Source organism: Lampris incognitus, chromosome 11 (genome assembly GCF_029633865.1).
Source record: "Lampris incognitus isolate fLamInc1 chromosome 11, fLamInc1.hap2, whole genome shotgun sequence".
Classification (NCBI taxonomy): Eukaryota; Metazoa; Chordata; class Actinopteri; order Lampriformes; family Lampridae; genus Lampris; species Lampris incognitus.
In genome coordinates, this window is record NC_079221.1 from 9,696,453 (window position 1) to 9,717,980 (window position 21,528).

General features: G+C 48.4%; 1 protein-coding gene across 1 annotated transcript in view; it reads left to right on the top strand.

The window, feature by feature from the left end:
• The window catches only part of myo16 (myosin XVI), a 166,004-nt gene extending 144,785 nt beyond the window's left edge, over positions 1–21,219 (top strand). The window contains exons 32-34 of the mRNA XM_056289920.1: positions 6,496–6,648; positions 7,103–7,188; positions 20,918–21,219. Coding sequence (XP_056145895.1) covers positions 6,496–6,648; positions 7,103–7,188; positions 20,918–21,088 — 410 coding nt within the window. The 3' untranslated portion in view covers positions 21,089–21,219. The remainder of the gene's footprint in view (positions 1–6,495; positions 6,649–7,102; positions 7,189–20,917) is intronic.
• The last annotated feature ends 309 nt before the right edge of the window (positions 21,220–21,528 follow it).

The window sequence follows — 21,528 nt, forward strand, 5'->3', positions numbered from 1 at the left end:
TGATGCGGGCCTGGTATTTGCGTAAAAGAACCCAGTTGTGTCATGCTGCTATAAACGGAACAAAGTTCAAGGGGACAGGTGCTGCGCTCCATATAAGAGCAGGTAGGGGCACAGATATGTCCGTGCTGACGCATCTTCTTCACGTGACCTGTTGCGGTCAACTCTTCGTCAGCACTTGTAGCTGCGTAGAGAAAAGCACTGCCATCACAGAAACGGTGCGTGTGACGGGGGAGGGACTCGGCCCCGGGGATCTGCAGCCTTGCTGTTATTTTGAGTGGGTGAGGGCGAGGCGGCGGGTCGAGATCTGAGCGCCGAGAGATGCCGACGGGCTTAGCGGGATGACCTTCTTCCGCTCCCTCTTGGCCATTAAACGAGTTCGCATGATACCTGATGCTGTCGGGGCAGCCAGGGGTTACAGTTGCCATCCCAGACATCCCTGTGAAGAAGAAGCTGCCTCCCACTCCTCCTCCTCTTCCTCCTCGGGGAAACAGGAGAGCCGCAGGAATTTCAGTGGAGAAGCGGGCAGGTGGTCTCGCAGGCTTGAATCTACCACCGCGGCACATTGGCAAATGCCAATATCCTGCGTGATCATTCCACATCGCAGCTTTCACGTTGCACTTAGTGCAGGTTCTCTCCGCCACTCATCTCTTCTCTCGACACCCTAGCAGTCCCACACATGGGCTTTCTCCCACTCCTTCTTTTTTCCTAATCTCGCTATCTCTCTCACAAACACCCACCTGCCCAATGGGACTTATTGTGGAGGGTGGTATGGCTATATTTAGACACCTTGTGACTGGTGAGGCGGGGGCAGGCAGGAGGCACACATTCTCGACGTGGGATGGCAGCTGATGAATTCCTGTCCCACACACACTCATGCTCACCCACAAGCATGTGAAAGCATAAACACAGCCATCCCCCTCCCAAATGCAGGAGCTGCAATATGGAAGGCCTAAAGGGTAGAAAGGAGGCAGGTCATATGGAGTCATTGCCCCGATTGCCTCTGTATGAACGGCTTCAGCATAGGATAGGTCAGACTATGAGGGGAAATTATTCAAGAAAAAGGGAAATTAAGACACAAGATAAACTCTTATTTGCCCCGGGAGGGGGGGGGCATACAGGATGACCAACATAAAAAAAGTGTCACTCCACTCCTATATATTCATATACAATAAACAACATACATACTGTATGTATTATATATACATACCTATGTTAGGGCCCTATGATTCAGTGATATGAAAAACAGACAGAATCTTGGAATGGAGGGATGTCTGGGTAGCATAGCAGTCTATTCCATTGCCTACCAACATGGGGCTCGCCGGTTCCAATCCCTGTGTTACCTCCGGCTTGGTTTGGCACCCCTACCAACACAATTGGCCGTGTCTGCAGGTGGGAAGCCGGATGTGGGTATATGTCCTGGTTGCTAAACTAGCGCCTCCTCTGGTCGGTCGAGGCGCCTGTTGAGGCGGGGGGGAACTGGGGGGGAATAGCGTGATCCTCCCACGCGCTACGTCCTCCTGGTGAGACTCCTCACTGTCAGGTGAAAAGCAGCGGCTCGTGACTCCACATGTATCAGAGGAGGCATGTGGTAGTCTGCAGCCCTCCCCGGATCGGCAGAGGGGGTGGAGCAGCGACCGGGGCGGCTCGGAGGAGTGGGGTGATTGGCCAAGTACAATTGGGGAGAAAAGGAGTCGGGTAAAAAGAATCTCAAAATGGAGACATCAAAATAGGTTTTGATTATAAACAAGGAAGTGTGCCGAATGTTGAAATCTGGGGGAGATTATTAAACAGTTTGTGTGCGTATGAGGGCCAAAGTAATTTTTATACACCCATTTCACATAGCTGAGCATATCTGCCATTGAGGACGGAGGAAAAAAGGGAGTGCTTTTAATGGTTGAGTCTACTCGAGAGAGACCTCAGATGTCTGCCAGAGGGAAGGAGATGGTACTGGTTGTGTAAAACATGAGTGGGATCTGAAATTATTTTTTTTGGCCTGTTTGATGGTGATCTTTTCCAAGATGGACTGCAGGGTGGGAAGATGTTGCCTGGCTCTCTCTGTGGTTTTCATGGTCCTGTGTGTGTGTGCGTGTGTGTGTGTGTGTGTGTGTGTGTGTGTGTGTGTGTGTGTGTGTGTGTGTGTGTGTGTGTGTGTGTGTGTGTGTGTTCTTCGTGAGGACCAATTCGAGTTTTCAACCGTCAGAGTGAGGACATTTTTGCAAAGTGAGAACATTTTTGGCTGGTCCTCACATCTTTAAGGGTCTATTTTGGAATAAGGATTACGTTACGGTTAGGGTGAGGGGTAAAGGCTAGACATGTAGTTCTGATGGTTTGGGTGGGGGGGGGGTAAAGGCTAGACATGTAGTTCTGATGGTTAGGGTGGTGGGGGGGTAAAGGCTAGACATGTAGGTCTGATGGTTAGGGTGGGGAGGGGGGTAAAGGCTAGACATGTAGTTCTGATGGTTAGGGTGGGGGGGTAAAGGCCAGACATGTAGTTCTGATGGTTAGGGTTGGGGGTAAAGGCTAGACATGTAGTTCTGATGGTTAGGGTGGGGGGGGGGTAAAGGCTAGACATGTAGTTCTGATGGTTAGGGTGAGGGGTAAAGGCTAGATATGTAGTTCTGATGGTTAGGGTGGGGAGGGGGGTAAAGGCTAGACATGTAGTTCTGATGGTTAGGGTGGGGGTAAAGGCTAGATATGTAGTTCTGATGGCTAGGGTGGTGGGGGGGTAAAGGCTAGACATGTAGTTCTGATGGTTAGGGTGAGGGGTAAAGGCTAGACATGTAGTTCTGATGGTTAGGGTGGGGGTAAAGGCTAGTATGTAGTTCTGATGGCTAGGGTGGTGGGGGGGTAAAGGCTAGACATGTAGTTCTGATGGTTAGGGTGGGGGGGGTAAAGGCTAGACATGTAGTTCTGATGGCTAGGGTGGTGGGGGGGTAAAGGCTAGACATGTAGTTCTGATGGTTAGGGTGGGGGTAAAGGCTAGATATGTAGTTCTGATGGCTTGGGTGGTGGGGGGGTAAAGGCTAGACATGTAGTTCTGATGGTTAGGGTGAGCGGTAAAGGCTAGACATGTAGTTCTGATGGCTAGGGTGGTGGGGGGGGTAAAGGCTAGACATGTAGTTCTGATGGTTAGGGTGAGCGGTAAAGGCTAGACATGTAGTTCTGATGGCTAGGGTGGGGAGGGGGGTAAAGGCTAGACATGTAGTTCTGATGGTTAGGGTGGGGAGGGGGGTAAAGGCTAGACATGTAGTTCTGATGGTTAGGGTGGGGGAGTAAAGGCCAGACATGTAGTTCTGATGGTTAGGGTTGGGGGTAAAGGCTAGACATGTAGTTCTGATGGTTAGGTGGGGGGGGGGGTAAAGGCTAGACATGTAGTTCTGATGGTTAGGGTGAGGGGTAAAGGCTAGATATGTAGTTCTGATGGTTGGGGTGGGGAGGGGGGTAAAGGCTAGACATGTAGTTCTGATGGTTAGGGTGGGGGTAAAGGCTAGATATGTAGTTCTGATGGCTAGGGTGGTGGGGGGGTAAAGGCTAGACATGTAGTTCTGATGGTTAGGGTGAGGGGTAAAGGCTAGACATGTAGTTCTGATGGTTAGGGTGGGGGTAAAGGCTAGACATGTAGTTCTGATGGTTAGGGTGGGGGTAAAGGCTAGATATGTAGTTCTGATGGCTAGGGTGGTGGGGGGGTAAAGGCTAGACATGTAGTTCTGATGGTTAGGGTGGGGGGGTAAAGGCTAGACATGTAGTTCTGATGGCTAGGGTGGTGGGGGGGTAAAGGCTAGACATGTAGTTCTGATGGTTAGGGTGGGGGTAAAGGCTAGATATGTAGTTCTGATGGCTAGGGTGGTGGGGGGGTAAAGGCTAGACATGTAGTTCTGATGGTTAGGGTGAGCGGTAAAGGCTAGATATGTAGTTCTGATGGCTAGGGTGGGGAGGGGGGTAAAGGCTAGACATGTAGTTCTGATGGTTAGGGTGAGGGGTAAAGGCTAGACATGTAGTTAGTTCTGATGGTTAGGGTGGGGGTAAAGGCTAGATATGTAGTTCTGATGGCTAGGGTGGTGGGGGGGTAAAGGCTAGACATGTAGTTCTGATGGTTAGGGTGAGCGGTAAAGGCTAGATATGTAGTTCTGATGGCTAGGGTGGGGAGGGGGGTAAAGGCTAGACATGTAGTTCTGATGGCTAGGGTGGTGGGGGGGTAAAGGCTAGACATGTAGTTCTGATGGTTAGGGTGGGGGGGTTAAGGCTAGACATGTAGTTCTGATGGTCAGGGTGGGGGTAAAGGCTAGATATGTAGTTCTGATGGCTAGGGTGGTGGGGGGGTAAAGGCTAGACATGTAGTTCTGATGGTTAGGGTGGTGGGGGGGTAAAGGCTAGACATGTAGTTCTGATGGCTAGGGTGGTGGGGGGGTAAAGGCTAGACATGTAGTTTTGATGGCTAGGGTGGTGGGGGGGTAAAGGCCAGACATGTAGTTCTGATGGTTAGGGTGAGGGGTAAAGGCTAGATATGTAGTTCTGATGGTTAGGGTTGGGGGGGGGGTAAAGGCCAGACATGTAGTTCTGATGGCTAGGGTGGGGAGAGGGGTAAAGGCTAGATATGTAGTTCTGATGGCTAGGGTGGGGAGGGGGGTAAAGGCTAGACATGTAGTTCTGATGGTTAGGGTGAGCGGGAAAGGCTAGATATGTAGTTCTGATGGCTAGGGTGGGGAGGGGGGTAAAGGCTAGACATGTAGTTCTGATGGCTAGGGTGGTGGGGGGGTAAAGGCTAGACATGTAGTTCTGATGGTTAGGGTGGGGGGGTTAAGGCTAGACATGTAGTTCTGATGGTCAGGGTGGGGGTAAAGGCTAGATATGTAGTTCTGATGGCTAGGGTGGTGGGGGGGTAAAGGCTAGACATGTAGTTCTGATGGTTAGGGTGGTGGGGGGGTAAAGGCTAGACATGTAGTTCTGATGGCTAGGGTGGTGGGGGGGTAAAGGCTAGACATGTAGTTTTGATGGCTAGGGTGGTGGGGGGGTAAAGGCCAGACATGTAGTTCTGATGGTTAGGGTGAGGGGTAAAGGCTAGATATGTAGTTCTGATGGTTAGGGTTGGGGGGGGGGTAAAGGCCAGACATGTAGTTCTGATGGCTAGGGTGGGGAGAGGGGTAAAGGCTAGATATGTAGTTCTGATGGCTAGGGTGGGGAGGGGGGTAAAGGCTAGACATGTAGTTCTGATGGTTAGGGTGAGCGGGAAAGGCTAGATATGTAGTTCTGATGGCTAGGGTGGGGAGGGGGGTAAAGGCTAGACATGTAGTTCTGATGGTTAGGGTGGGGGGTAAAGGCTCGACATGTAGTTCTGATGGTTAGGGTAGAGGGCAAGGGAGTGAATGTAGTCATTATCACTTCTATCCACTTACTACATTATCTTACTACATGAGCTGGGTTTGGCCACGACTGTCATTTTAGCAGGCGTGAGAGGAGAGTGAAAGCAGGGCTACTTACTGGCATTATCTTGCATTACATCTATATTTATGAGACATTATCGACGTCAGTGAAGTTTGGCAGAAATGATGGCCATGCTTTATGATGAGTAGCCTTAAATACAGATTAATAAATGAGTAATAGCAATAACAAACTGCAGCATACTTGTTAACGTTAGCATATGGCTTAAAATATTACAATTATTAATGATATGATAGCATCGCAAGGTAAACAAAAGAACATTTAAAAACAAAATTAAATTGGAATTTCGACCTGGTATTTCTGACCCAAAGTGCAGATGGTTAAGGTTTAAGGCAGATTTCCTGGGCACGTCTTATAAGTGCTGATAGGAAGAGGGTAAAAAAAGGAAGAAGACACTGAATTCAATACAACACTCCACGATATATCACTACGGTGGTTAACGATGTTTCAAGCAGTCTGTTAATATTAAAAAGTGTGATTTAATGGCTTATAAGTGCCCAGTGATACATTTCTTTATTACTATTTACTGCCACTCATTATGAAGTGTTAACTGGAGTGGCAGGAGAAATTGACCGTAGTATAAACTTCAGGTCCTTTACAGTTGCATTCTTCATCCTTGTAGGTGAGTTTAATTTGTATAGCTCAATATCACTAATTACAAATTTGCCTCGGTGGGCTTTGCAGCAACACAACATCCTGTCCCTAGACCCTCACATCAGATATGGGATAACTTCCTATAAAACGAAACCCCTTAACAGGGAGAAAAGATAGGAAGGAACCTCAGGGAGCGCAACAGAGGAGGGCTCTCTCTCCCAAGACGGACAACGTGCAATGATGTTGTGTTTACACAATTCACACAATACAACACTGAAAGAGGATAACAGAATTGTAATGGAATATAAAATATATGAAGAATATGATGAGGAGGATGCCGAGCAGTGTCCAGATGCCACCGGGACAGCCCAGGACCCAAGCCGCTCATCCAGAATATGTGACTTGTAGGATGTGTTATGTCCCGACTAACTAACACTTCTTCTTTGTTTGTTTCATCCGCAGGATTCAACTCTAATATCAACCTGCCAGGGCGGGAAGACTGCGGCTCCGCCCCCAACTCGCCATCTCCGCAGCTACAGGACAAGAACGCCAACAACCACTCCCTGCACTCCCCTAGCCCCGCCCCCGTTGAGAATGGAAACCAGATCCCCAACGGTACCGGCACACGTAGTACCGAGCACGTAGCTCACATGAGAATCGAATCAGTTTTGCTTTTTCTTAACCACTTTAACCTGCAGACGGGGGGAGGGGGGGTGAAAACAGGAAAAAGGTTTCAAACAGCGATTGTGCAATCACACAGTGCAGTCGGATGAAACATTAAAAATGGCTGCTGCGTTGAAGAGGAGACAAATGGAGATGGTGTGATGTTTAGAGAGAGCTGCAAGCCAAAAAACAACAACAGAACGCACACATCAAAAATTTGCATTGTGGACCCAGAAAGCAAAATCTCTTCATGTGGGTTAACGGGGCGAGATGGCCAGGCTGGTTTATCTCGCCATTGTGTTTCCCTCTAAGTGGTTTGCATGTGGGAGGGCCCCCGGTCACGTTCTGCACAGCTTTTCACGCGTTGTTGTTTGTGTTGTTGCTGTTGCCTTTGTTTTGTGTTCAGGGTCACTGGAAGATGAAAGTCACAGCAAGTCAAACTCCTCCAGCGCCGCAACGCTGCACAGGCACATGGACAGCCACCATACTCAGGTACACACACACACACACACACACATACACACACACACCGGACTGGGATATCAGTGCAGTATTCAAATTGAAACGTCACACACATTGTACTGGTGGCAGCAGGACGGCCTCTCCCGTTGTGTTGTGTTACCTTACGATGAAACGGCCTTACGTAATGTTGCAGGAACGAGTGAGAGAGAGAAAATAAAGCGGGAGGATCGTCTGTGTGAACACACTGACATTTCAGCGCTGCCCTCCTTTTTTGTGAAAAGTGAAACTGACCTGCTCAGCTTGTCTGTGCCCTATGTCAGATCGCCCACACACACACTCACACACACTCACATACCTATGCACACACTCGGTGCCAGCAGGCACACATCCACTCTCTCGCTCTCGCTCTCTCTCTCTTTCTCTCTATCACACACACACACACACACACACAGGGTAGAAGGAGAAAAGGAGGGCTAATATTGCACAAAATGGCCTCCGTTGGACTAAATTTTTCACCTGTGTCATGTGAGCTTTCTGTCATGCGGAGGACACGGCTAGGGTTACAGGATTGAATTTTACATCCCGCACATACACATGGATCCATGAACACAGACACACACACACATACACACACAGTCAGGTTTTTTTGTTGTCACATGACCAAGGGGAAACCATCTTGGGAGTATTGTTCAGAAGGGAACCCTTTTGAAAATCAATTCCACTTACACACCCACACACACACACACACACACCTGTATGAGAAAAGGTGAATTATTTAAAGGCGTTATGAATCATTCAGTGGGACAGAATCACCCCTTACTGTGAGAGATGATCTGAAAATGCACAACAGCTTGACAGCAAACTACTCACAGCCGCACTTCCTGTAAAGGTATCCTGTATAAACTCTGCCGAGCACACACACACACAGGTTTCAAGTAGAAACAAGCAGCATACACATCCTGGTGAGTAATTCCCCCCCTCTCAGCTCCGTCCCTGTCTCTGGTGGCCAAGGTCGAGTGTGGAGACTTAGCGCCGGTTGACCTTGTGAAATCTGACAACGGGAAATGACGGTTTATTAAGAATAGTAATGATAATAATAATACTGGATAGATGCAGCAGAGATGCATGCAGGTTCGATGCAGGTCAGCGTGAGGACCAACCGGCCTACTGTGCCTCTTCCAGTTCTGCCCTGCCAGTTGTTAATAACCAGGACACGCCAGGGTGCCACCCCACAGAGGAAAAGCAAATTGGAAAAAAAAAGGAAAGATCTGGTCTTTATCCCACATAATTCTTCCAGACATAACGTTCAGTCTTGCACTAATGTGACATTTCAGCATTTCTCCTCGTTCTTGGTAAACTGTGTTCCTGAGAAACAAACCGACTTGTCTCACGCAGCTCAGAACAAGATCTCTCACGATGTCCTTGGCGTGGTGTCTCTCCGTCAGTTTTTACTGGTTGCAGAACAATCAGTTCATGACACAACAGCAAGATCTGAGAATAACCTTTGGCACAGTATCACAAAGTCTTGCACCTGCGTGTATCTTCACACATCTGATCTCAGACCGTTCGTATTTAACTGATCTGTGCCTCTGCTCTTCTTCTCTTCGTCTCTCTGCGAGGGGGCGGGGTGGGATCTAGGAGACACGGTCCGGAATTGAATTATCCCAAACCATGTGAAGGTGTCTACTCTGATGGAATGAGAAGACTCTTCTCATTCCAGATGCTTTGCTGGCAGGCGGTCCACTCACACAGAGAAACGGGTCCCATTCAGAATAATCAACAGTTGCATCAGTCTTGCATTTTGCTAGCGAGCGAGAGTGAGTGGCGGCGTTGGGGGGTGCGTGGAGCCGTGCGTGGAGCCAGGGAATAAGCAAGTACGTCTTGTTCCACTTTCAGATCAGCTCAGGGCACAACAATCTCAGGAGATTCCTGCCAGAGATGAGAGGGTACGGCGTGTTCCCTCAACCCTGGGCCCGCTAATGCAGTCTCCCTGCCTGCGCCAGTAGAGACGGAGAGGAGAGATAGACGAAGACAGAGAGAGAGAGAGAGAAACAGAGAGATGCCTTTCTTGAAAATGTTCTCATGACTTTTAGCATTTATTGGCTAGACGGCTGGGATGTGCTGAGCGAGTGGATGGTTAATATTGGTCTCCATGTGCAGCATAAAAGGCCAATGTGTAAGTACACCCTGTTCGAGACACGATTATTTATTCTCGCAATCTTTGACAAGCCCGTTCTTGGCAGCGGCATAATAGGAACGTCTTACAAGGCTCTTCTCAGAACACGTAAGCCCCTTTTTCCAGCTATTTCTCCCATAAGGTTTCATACATAGTGTTGTGCACCACCAGGAGGATATACAGTATCAAAACCACAGTTGTTGTTTCCTGCTTTTTGCAGGTTTTCTCTCTCTCTCTCTCTCTCTCTCTCTCTCTCTCTCTCTCTCTCTCTCTCCCTCTCCCTCCCTCTCTCTCTCTCTCTCTCTCTCTCTCTCTCTCTCTCTTTCTCTTTCTCTCTCTCATCTCCCGTTGGCTCTCCCTAAAATACTCTCACTTCCCTGTCTTATCTTCCAGAGGGGCCATCTCAACTTTTCTCCCTTTGGTGCGGGGGCTGCCCTCTAAAGCAGGAGGAGAGGGGAGGAAGAGGGGGGGTCTCTGGAAGCCCCCCCCTCACATGTAGGGATGCGGTGAGTGTGGGCGAAGCCTCACTGCTTTCCACCCTCATTGGCAGTGCTTTTCATAGACTGGGACGAAGGGACCGATGATTGAAAGGGGGGGGGGTCCTGGAATGTGTGTTCACTGCTCCATAGTGTAGCTTTAAAAAATTGCAGTTTTTGTTTTAAAGCTGGGTTATGTCACCAGAGTGGTCCCAAATCACTGCAGTGTAGAAGCTGCTGAATGAATATTTCTATTCTAGTAAAATAATTGCCCTAGAAATGGGTAAATCAGTCTACACATTAGCCTGAATATCAGCTGGCATCCCAGAATAAACAAACTATTTGAGAATGTGGGTCCCTGGAGAGGAAAAGCTTGAAAACCACTGCTGTACCAGCACATCCTCCTCACTTTACCCCCTGTATTTGTGTTGTGTATAGGTTGTCCTTACACACTGCTCTGGGATCAGATAAGCTGTTTACCAACACTTTATATCAACAGAATAGTATGAGCTCCCTGGTGAAATAAATACAGGATGTCTGATCTCAGAATAAGTGACATGGGGAAACCGTCAGTCTGGTTTTTATTTTTCCTTTTTGAACAGAAACTGCAGCTCTTTGGTTGAGCGTTACTTTCCACACGGACATCTACATCATATTATATCTGCACAAACCGTTATCTTCTGTGTTAGAGAAACCATCACCGGGGCATCCGTGTGGCGTAGCGGTCTATTCCGTTGCCTACCAACACGGGGATCACCGGTTCAAATTCCCGTGTTACCTATGGCTTGGCCGGGCATCCCTACAGACACAATTGGCCGTGTCTGCGGGTGGGGAAGTCGGATGTGGGTATGTGTCTTGGTCGCTGCACTAGCGCCTCCTCTGGTCAGTTGGGGCGCCTGTTCGTGGGGGAGGGGCAACTGGGGGAATAGCGTGATCCTCCCACGCGTTACGTCCCCCCTGGTGAAACTCCTCACTGTCAGGTGAAAAGAAGCAGCTGGCAACTCCACATGTATGGGAGGAGGCATGTGGTAGTCTGCAGCCCTCCCCGGATCGGCAGAGGGGGTGGAGCAGCGATCAGGACGGCACGGAAAAGTGGGGTAATTGGTCGGAAACAATTGGGGGGGGGAAAGGGGGGGGGACCAACATCACAGTTTAATCTGGCCTTCTTTGAGGTGCTTTGGGAATATCTGTCGTTGATTAGGTTGATTTCTTAGTTGTCGATGATTATTCTCCACATCTGTAGTGAATGGTTGTCTTCGTGTGGAGGAGCAGGATTTGGCGCATTAAGAGTTGATCAGTGAGAGTTTGTGGCCTGGAGTTACGACCCGAGGTTAACCCCGGTGTAAGAGGCTTAAAGTGGAGTGGAGATGGGGGCTTAATCACAGGCTACACTGCGAGGCAGACATGTTTGGACAATGTTAATCGCATGTTTGGGTAGATGGTGGACATCCTGATTTCCAGCCTGTGCTCAGGATGACCTCGGAAGCTGTCCTTGGATGATGCATGCACAGGTAGATGCACGCAAACATCAGCCACAGAGCATTAAATCTTTCAACATGGCGGCCATGCATTAGCTCTCCTGTAGCTGTTATATCAGACTAAATACAGCCCACTTTTAGACCAAACTATTTAATCAATTATTACAAAATTACATATCGCTTAAACTACTTTAATTGTGAGATACACAATGCAAGTCTATATATTTTGGTAGATTTGTTTTAATAGAGGCTATTTAGCTCTCCAAGTAAGAGATTCTGCAGTGGCGGCACAGTGGTAAGCGCGGTCGCCTCACAGCAAGAAGGTCCTGGGTTCGAGCCCCGGGATAGTCCAACCTTGGGGGTTGTCCCAGGTTGTCCTCTGTGTTGAGTTTGCATGTTCTCCACGTGTCTGCGTGGGTTTCCTCCGGGTGCTCCGGTTTCCTCCCACAGTCCAAAGACATGTAGGTCAGGTGAACTGTGATAGACTGGCGGCCTGTCCAGGGTGTCTCCCCGCCTGCTGCCCAATGACTGCTGGGGTAGGCTCCAGCTTCCCTGTGTAGGATGAGCGCTTTGGATAATGGATGGATGGTAAGAGATTCAGATGTCTATTAGACTTCTACTTTTCAACCAAATTGAGCCTGGATTTGGCCTGGACATCCTGTGGACCTTTAATCGATGGGAAATTCCTTAGTGGGCCAGATGCAAGTGAACACTTTTGCATGTTGGGAACTACAGGCAGACATGCAGCATCCTCACACTCATGTGCAGAATGTTCAGTGAACGATGGAGAGCTGCAGTTTTTGATGCCGTTTATTTCCATCCATCTTGGGTTTTGTGTTGCTGGATCCATATTGCATTCCTCTCCACAAACCTTTAACAGATCCTTTTCTTCCAGATGATCTTTTTTTATTTCCATGTCGCAAGTTTTGACTGTATGATGATTGTGCAATTGTCCCATGATCAAGAGAATCCACCCAACTCTGAAAAACTGTGGTCCAGCACCGAGTACATGCTGAATTATCTCTGTACTAGATGATCGTTGTGACCACAGGATAGCAAAAGTCCATCAACATATGGGTGAGTGTAACAAGCATAAATGAGTAGACTCGCTAGCCCTTGGCTAACGGGCTGGACCCTTCAGTTGACAGGTTAACATAGTTGCCCATGGTGCAGGAGACCTGGGCTTGCGCCCCGGCTGGGGCAGATCCCACATCAGACACCAATGTAGCGAATTCAGGGGGCAGCCGGGAATCTGCCGCAACCGGGAGGCGAACCCAGGTCTCGCACCACGGGCGACTACATTAACCAGTCAACTAAAGAGTCTGACCCGTTAGCCAAGGGCTAGTAAGTAGTCGTCCGCGGTGTTACACAAGACCTTCCTTTCATCCGGGGTCCTTAACTCACTCACCTGCTGCGTCATTTGAAAAACATGCACAGGGTCTCTCATAAAAAGCCGGAGTTAAAGACTGAACATGAACCCAAATGACCTGCCAAGACCGGCTTCTCGTACAACTTTGTACACGGGTCTTCTTGTTTCCGTTGTTGTTTGCATGGTTCATTCTGTTACCTTCAGTTAATTAAGGAGATGGGAACAAATGCATGACCCACAATGCCGTTCAGTTAGCAGTGTCCTGAACTGGGTTGATGCTGGATTAGAAGATCTGAAGGGGGGCACTAAAAGGGAAGGATGAATGAAGACGAGGGGGTGGATCGCTCAGCGAAGAATGAATGGATGGGCTTGTTCCGGTTCCCTCAGACATGAGTCAGAAGCAGTGCAGACTCATTATGAGGAGAATAGAGGCCTGGCCGTTTGCACTTTCCCCCTGTTTGGTTTGATGGCGCTGCGTTTACTTTCCTCCCTCTCTGCTGTGTGACAGACAGGAGGGGGGGGGGCTGCTTCATGGGAGCGCTGCTGAAACTGTGACATTTTAATCAGACAGTGGGGGAGGGGATGCTAAATACATTGTGTGTATATGTAAGTGTGCGTGTGTGTGTGTGTGTTTGGCTATGTGCACATTTCACGTTTTCTAAATTTGCCACATCCTTGCCCAGGATGAGCTACATTCATACATTCATGCAGCAATTTCCAGAAACCCACGTTCATGTTGTGCTTCACACACAACTTGAACTAGGATGAGAAAAACAAACACACGCTCGGGGCATAAAAGCGATAACAACAACAAATACAATGATTAAAAAACTTTAATTACACAGTCCAATAATGAATGTAACAGCAGTAGAACCACTGAGTGGAAGAGCAGCAGGCTGTAAATGAGATGAGATGAGATGAACGCAGGAACGGAAACAGTAAATGTAAGAGTTAAGTGTGAGGAGGTTTAAGTGAGCATTAAGTGTGGGGAGGTTTAAGTGAGAGGTAGGTGTGAGGAGGTTTAAGTGAGCGTTAAGTGTGAGGAGGTTTAAGTGAGGGGTAGGTGTGAGGAGGTTTAAGTGAGCATTAAGTGTGAGAAGGTTTAAGTGAGAGTTAAGTGTGAGGAGGTTCAAGTGACAGTTAAGTGTGAGGAGGTTTAAGTGAGAGTTAAGTGTGAGGAGGTTCAAGTGACAGTTAAGTGTGAGAAGGTTTAAGTGAGAGTTAAGTGTGAGGAGGTTCAAGTGACAGTTAAGTGTGAGGAGGTTTAAGTGAGAGTTAAGTGTGAGGAGGTTTAAGTGAGAGTAAGTGTGAGAGTTAACTGAGAGGTAAGTGTGAGGAAGTTTAAATGAGAGTTAAGTGTGAGGAGGTTTACATGAGAGTTAAGTGTGTGAGGTTTAGGTGAGAGTTAAGTGTGTGAGGTTTAGGTGAGAGTTAAGTGTGAGGAGGTTTAAGTGAGAGTTAAGTGTGAGGAGGTTTAAGTGAGAGTTAAGTGTGAGGAGGTTTACGTGAGAGTTAAGTGTGTGAGGTTTAGGTGAGAGTTAAGTGTGAGGAGGTTTAAGTGAGCGTTAAGTGTGAGGAGGTTTAAGTGAGAGTACACCGTCAGCTTCTCCTGAAACCTTCACATCTCACCCAGAATTTCCTGCCCAACAGCTGATGAAGCCATTCCAGATCATCAACATCTGCTTCTCCTTCATCTCTCACTCTCTCCATCTCTCTCCTTCATCTCTCCATCTCTCTCCTTCATCTTTTATCTCTTCTCTCCATCTCTCTCCTTCATATCTCTTTCATCTCTCTCCATCTCTCTCCTTCATCTCTCCATCTCTCTCTCCCCTTCATCTCTCACCTTCATATATATATTCTTCATCTGTCTCTCTCTCCTTCATATCTCTCTCCCTTCATCTGTCTCACCTTCATATACAGTGCATCCGGAAAGTATTCACACCCCTTCACCTTCTCCACATTTTGTTATGTTACAGCCTTATTCCAAAATGGATTAAATTCCTTTTTTTTCTCATTAATCTGCATACAATACCCTATAAAGACAAAGTGAAAAAGGTTTTGTAGAATTTTTTGCAAATTTATTAAAAATAAAAAACTGAAATATTGCATGTACATAAGTATTCACACCCTTTGCTATGACACTCAAAATTGAGCTCAGGTTCATCCTGTTTCCACTGATCATCCTCGAGATGTTTCTACATCTTGATTGGAGTCCACCTGTTGTAAATTCAATTGATCAGACATGATTTGGAAAGGCATACACCTGTCTATATAAGGTCCCACTGTTGACAGTGCATGTCAGAGCAGAAACCAAGCCATGAAGTCAAAGGAATTGTCTGTGGACCTCCGAGACAGGATTGTATTGAGACACAGATCTGGGGAAGGGTACAAAAAAATTCTACAGCTTTGAAGGTCCCAAAGAGCACAGTGGTCTCCATCATTCGTAAATGGAAGAAGTTTGGATCCACCAGGACTCTTCCTAGAGCTGGCCGCCAAGCCAAACTGAGCAATCGGGGGAGAAGGGCCTTGGTCAGGGAGGTGACCAAGAACCCGATGGTCACTCTGACAGAGCTACAGGGTTCCTCTGTGGAGATGGGAGAACCTTCCAGAAGGACAACCATCTCTGCAGCACTCCACCAATCAGGCCTTTATGGTAGAGTGGCCAGACGGAAGCCTCTGCTCAGTAAAAGGCACATGACAGCCCGCTTGGAGTTTGCCAGAAAGCACCTAAAGGACTCTCAGACCATGAGAAATAAGATTCTCTGGTCTGATGAAACCAAGATTGAACTCTTTGGCCTGAATGCCAAACGTCACGTCTGGAGGAAACCAGGCACCTCTCATCACCTTGCTAATATCATCCCTACAGTGAAGCATGGTGGTGGCAGTATCATGCTGTGGGGATGTTTTTCAGCGGCAGGAACTGGGAGACTAGTCAGGATCGAGGGAAAGATGAATGGAGCAAAGTACAGAGAGATCCTTGATGAAAACCTGCTCCAGAGCGCTCAGGATCTCAGAATGGGGCGAAGGTTTACCTTTCAACACGACAACGACCCTGAGCACACAGCCAAGACAACGAAGGAGTGGCTTCGGGACAAGTCTGTGAATGCCCTTGAGTGGCCCAGCCACAGCCCAGACTTGAACCTCATTGAACATCTCTGGAAAGACCTGAAAATAGCTGTGCAGCGATGCTCCCCATCTAACCTTACAGAGCTCGAGAGGATCTGCAGAGAAGAATGGGAGAAATACCCCAAATATAGGTGTGCCAAGCTTGTAGCTTCATACCCAAGAAGACTTGAGGCTGTAATCGCTGCCAAGGGTGCCTCAACCAAGTACTGACTAAAGGGTGTGAATACTTATGTACATGCAATATTTCAGTTTATTATTTTTAATAATTGGGCAAAAATTTCTACAAAACCTTTTTCACTTTGTCATTATGGGGTATTGTGTGTAGATTGATGAGAAAAAAAAAGGAATTTAATCCATTTTGGAATAAGGCTGTAACATAACAAAATGTGGGGAAAGTGAAGGGGTGTGAATACTTACCGGATGCACTGTATATATATAAATATATTCATATACATTGATCTGTCTCTCTCCATCTCTCTCCTTCATATGTCTTTCATCTCTCTCCATCTCTCTCTTTCATCTCTCCATCTCTCGCTCCTTCATATCGCTCTCTCTCTTTCATCTATCTCTCTCCTTTATATATATATATATATATATATATATATATATATATATACAGATGAAAGATATCTGTCTCTCCATCTGTCTCTCTCTCTCTTCCGGTCGGTCTTTCTCTCCCTCCTTTCTGTTTCCCCTCCCATCCATGTGTCTACTCAACTGGTTATTGTGGTTCTCTGTGTGTTTGTGTATTTCTGTGTGTGTGTTTGATTAAGCGTGTGTGTGTGTATGTGTGAGTGCGCGGGGGCATACGTATATTCCCTACAACCTCTGTCTGTTACTTTCCTCTGTAATGTTTAGAGCCTCTTCCTCCTCCTTTTGAGCTTGTGCCCTTAGGTACGTTTATGGGATTAGCGGTGGACCGGGCCCGGGTGGGTTTAGATATGAAACACATGCTGCTCAGGGCCCGCTCTGTTCCAGCAGCTTTGAAGATGACCCCGGACAGTCGTTGATTTGGGGGGGGGGGGGGGGGTTCTTCCTTTCTTCCTTTTTCTCTGACTCGGAATTTGTGTAAATGAGATGGAGATCGTGCGTCTCGATTACCGAGGAGGGCACGCTGCACGAAGGAAGATTTACTGCACTTAAGTTGTCATTACCCAAGTTATCATTACCCCAGTTATCATTTCCCAAGTTATCATTACTCAAGTTATCATTACCCGGGTTATCATTACCCAAGTTATCATTACCCGGGTTATCATTACCCCAGTTATCATTTCCCAAGTTATCATTACCCAGGTTATCATGACCCGAGTTATAATTACCCAAGTTATCATTACCCAAGTTATCATGACTCGAGTTATCATTACCCAAGTTGTCATTACCCGAGTTATCATTACCCAAGTTATCATTTCCCAAGTTATAATTACCCAGGTTATCATTACCCGAGTTATAATTACCCAAGTTATAATTACCCAAGTTATCATTACCCGGGTTATCATTACCCAAGTTATCATTACCCCAGTTATCATTTCCCAAGTTATCATTACCCATGTTATCATGACCCAAGTTATAATTACCCGAGTTATAATTACCCAAGTTATCATTTCCCAAGTTATCATGACTCGAGTTATCATTACCCAAGTTGTCATTACCTGAGTTATCATTACCCAGGTTATCATTACCCGAGTTATCATTACCCGAGTTATCATTACCCAAGTTATCATGGCCCAAGTTATCATTACCCAGGTTATCATTACCCAAGTTATCATTACCCAAGTTATCATTACCCAGGTTATCATTACCCAGGTTATCATTACCCAAGTTATCATGGCCCAAGTTATCATTACCCAAGTTATCATGGCCCAAGTTATCATTACCCAGGTTATCATTACCTGAGTTATCATTACCTGAGTTATCATTACCCAAGTTATCATGACCCGAGTTATCATTACCCAGGTTATCATGGCCCAAGTTATCATTACCCAGGTTATCATTACCTGAGTTATCATTACCTGAGTTATCATTACCCAGGTTATCATTACCCAAGTTATCATTACCCAGGTTATCATTACCTGAGTTATCATTACCCAGGTTATCATTACCCAAGTTATCATTACCCAGGTTATCATGACCCAAGTTATCATGAGCCAGGAATGTGATGCAGCCATGCTGCTGGAAAGATCCGGCAGGGGAACACAATGTTGTCTGGCGTTTGTTAAACTGTTTGTGTAAGGGGGAGGATCGTGTGTGTGCGTTTCATGTTGTTGGTTGGTAGTGTGTGGTGCACATCTGTTACATCTGTGTTTTGTGGGGACAGCGAGGCCGGGGGCCACCGTCAGGTCACCTCTAGACTTTGAGTGACAGGTTGGAATGACCACTAGTCATCCTAGATTAGCATGGCATTAGCATACCATTAGCATGCTATTAACGTATTGATGCTGGCGTAGGTGTTCCTCTGGGGAGGAGGCATTTAAGACTCACAGTTATTGCCTTTGTGTGTGTGTGTTTGTGCACGCCTGTGTGTTTTTGCATGTGTGCGCACATGTAAATACCTCGTATTTGTTCTGAGGAAGGCGCGCTTGTCGTACATGTGTGTCAGTTAAAGTGGTTGATGTTTCTCATTTGAATTGCTAAGGCAAGAAGCCACTTTCAATTTCATCACCGGCGCCGGCTGACTGAAGACAGCGGAAGGAGACGATAAGTGACATCATCGTAGTCCAGAGTCAGAGATGCTGGTGCTGAGCGAGAGAGGGCTTCTCTGTGCACCAGATGGAGACCACCCGGCATCACACTCCACCTGCGTTTGTGATTCTGCTTTCATCTAGCTCTTTCTGAAAGAGAGAGAATTATAATGCCGGGGGGGTATAGCTCAAATAAATCATGTTCTGAGGGTGTCCGGGTAGCGTAGCGGTCTAGTCCGTCGCCTACCGGCACGGGGATCACCAGTTTGAATCCCCATGTTACCTCCGGCTTGGTCGGGTGTCCCTACAGACACATTGGCTGTGTCTGCGGGTGGGAAGCCGGATGTGGGTATGTGTCCTGGTAGCCGCACTAGCGCCTCCTCTGCTAGGGGGGGGGAATAGCGGGATCCTCCCACGCGCTACATCCCCCTGGCGAAACTCCTCACTGTCGGGTGAAAAGAAGCGGCTGGCAACTCCACGTGTATCGGAGAAGGCATGTGGTGGTCTGCAGCCCTCCCCGGGTCGGCAGAGGGGGGTGGAGCAGCGACCGGGGATGGCTCGGAAGACTGGGGTAATTGGCCGGATACAATTGGGGAAAGAAAAGGGGGGGGGGGGGCTGGTCACTGCTCGAAAGTGTGATGGGCCTTAAATCGTATGGTTACTGCAGGAGTAGGTGTGTTATTTATAGTGTACTACTCCACTACACACGGGCAGGGGAAGTATTTGCCAGTGTCGAGCTGTTCTCAGAAAAGTGTGAGATGTTCAAGTGTCCTGGCGGTGGTGTATCTGCTAGTTCTTCACTGTGTGTGTGTGTGTGTGCACGTGTGTGCGTGCATGGTAGACTGCATGTGTGTAGAGGCACACGGTGTCCCTGCATGTCTGCTGCTCCAGTAGCCGGTGTTCCTGGCTGGCGTCAGTGCGGAGACCGGCCCGCTCGTAAATTATGGATCAGCTCGCCGGACGTTGTGCACGTACCCCCGATCAATCCGCATATGTATGTGTGTGTGTGTGTGTGTGTGTGTGTGTGTGTGTGAGGCAGCGAGTGTGTGGCCTGGATTACTGGAATGCATCACTGACGGTACCGTACGCTTGGCAACACACAGGGAAAATGTTGCGGCGTTGAGTCCCGCTGGTTTTATTTAGAGTGCCCCTCCAGCTCCTGCAGAGAAAAACGGGGGGGAAACGCCACCAGCTCCACCACCAGTGTGTGTGTGGGCGTGTGTGTGTCTGTGTGTGTGTGTGTGTCAGTGTTTGCAGAGGATTTACGGGGGTTTATATTAACATTTATGTTTGGAAATTTGCACCAAAAAGTTGTCGCAGAGAGCGGCCATTAAAAAAAAACAAAAAAAACAACAGAAATTATAGAACTTTCTGCCACCGAGCCTGCATCCAGTTTTAATGTGGCGACACTCGAACCCCGTCTCTGAGCATGGAGGAGGGCGTCCTTTGTTTCTCCCAGCATCCCTCCGAGACCCCGCCGGTTATCCCTCCAGCTTCTAATCTGGTATGGATCACCAGGGCTCAGACCCATCACCGGCATTACTGACCGAGCGAGATTGGAATTCCTGTCTGATTGATTCGCTGGGTATTGACTGGCTGATGACTGATGACGCCCCCCCCCCCTCCCCCCCAGCTAGACTGACATGCGCAGGCACGTGAGCGTGAGCCCGCGCGGCCGCTGCGCCGTACGCGTCCGTGTGACGGGGGAGGGCGAGTGTCGGTTTGCGAGGCGGCCCCGCCGGCGCGAGAACTGTTGCTGCCTGCTCCCTAATTCACGAGCTCGTCTACGCCGCACTTCCTGCCCTCGGCCTCGTTGGAGCTGATGCATCGACGGTCCCGGAGACGTGATATGGAAATGAGGTGTCATTAAACCTGCCAGTCAGTAGAAGGGATTTCCCTCGCTGTCCCCCCCCCCCCCCCGTGTCTCCAGGGACGGCTCAGTACAAGCCCCCCCCCCCCTCCCCTCCCCAATTCATCTCCTCTCCTTCCATTACAGCCGCTCTGGAGAGAGAAACCGGCCCGGTGAGTGGAGAGAAATTCAGACCAATGATTATTGCTTCTTTCAAGATGATGGATCAGGCAGAAACATGGCCTCTCTCTCCGCCGCCACTGCCGCCGCCGGTGTAGTCCAGACAGGATAATAATCGGAATAGGATATTTCAGATCTATTTGGTTTTATCGTCGCACCGCTATGAAATCACATTGACCTGTTATTTTATTTTCATTATTATATGCCCCCTGACCACCCCCGCTTCATCTTCCACACCCTTTGCTCCATCTCTTCCAGTCACATCCTGGTCATTTCAGCTCTCTGCTGCCTGCTGTCTTGCTCTGGTGTCATTGATTTTTTACATTTTTTTTATTTTAAGTGAGCAACCTGAATGGGAAAAACTATCCAGAGTCTAATCTCCGTTTTCTGCTCCTCTCCTCCACCTTCTCCTCCGTCTGTACTGCAGGTGACCCAGCGGTGGCGTACCTACGGCAGGGATGACGGCACCGCCTTGGGAGAGCTGCTGCGGTGGCGGCGAGCGCAGTGTGAGGGGCAGGGCGACTGGAAGCTCCGCCCGCCTCAGTCCCCGCCCCCGCCCCCCTCGCTGCTCTGGACCAACAGGAAGGCCTCTCCGTGAGGAGGGGGGAGGGGGGGAGGATCCATCCGACCTGGCTGGCTGTATTGTGAAATTCTTTGTTTACCGGCGAAAAAGTTCCTCCCTCTTTCCCCGCCACCACAATTAAATGTAATGTTGTTGGGGGTTTTTTTTTTTTTGGAAACAAATTCAAAATGGACCAAGCAACTTTGAACGCCGGGGGACCGGGCCTCGGTTGCAAGAGGACGAGCCCCGTCCCCTGGGTTGAATGTACCACCTCACCGCCTTCAACTCAACCAATGAAGGACGTTCCCTAGAAAACCTGTTCGGGGGTCCCGTCTCGTGCGGCCGGCGGTTACAGACCCACCACGGGGAGACGCCGTCAACCCGCGTCCACCACGAACTAGTGGATGGCAGACGGCGAAGAGGTGGCGGTGTCGTTGGTGGATTAATGGGCAGAGTTCGAAGTCTGTCCACGATTA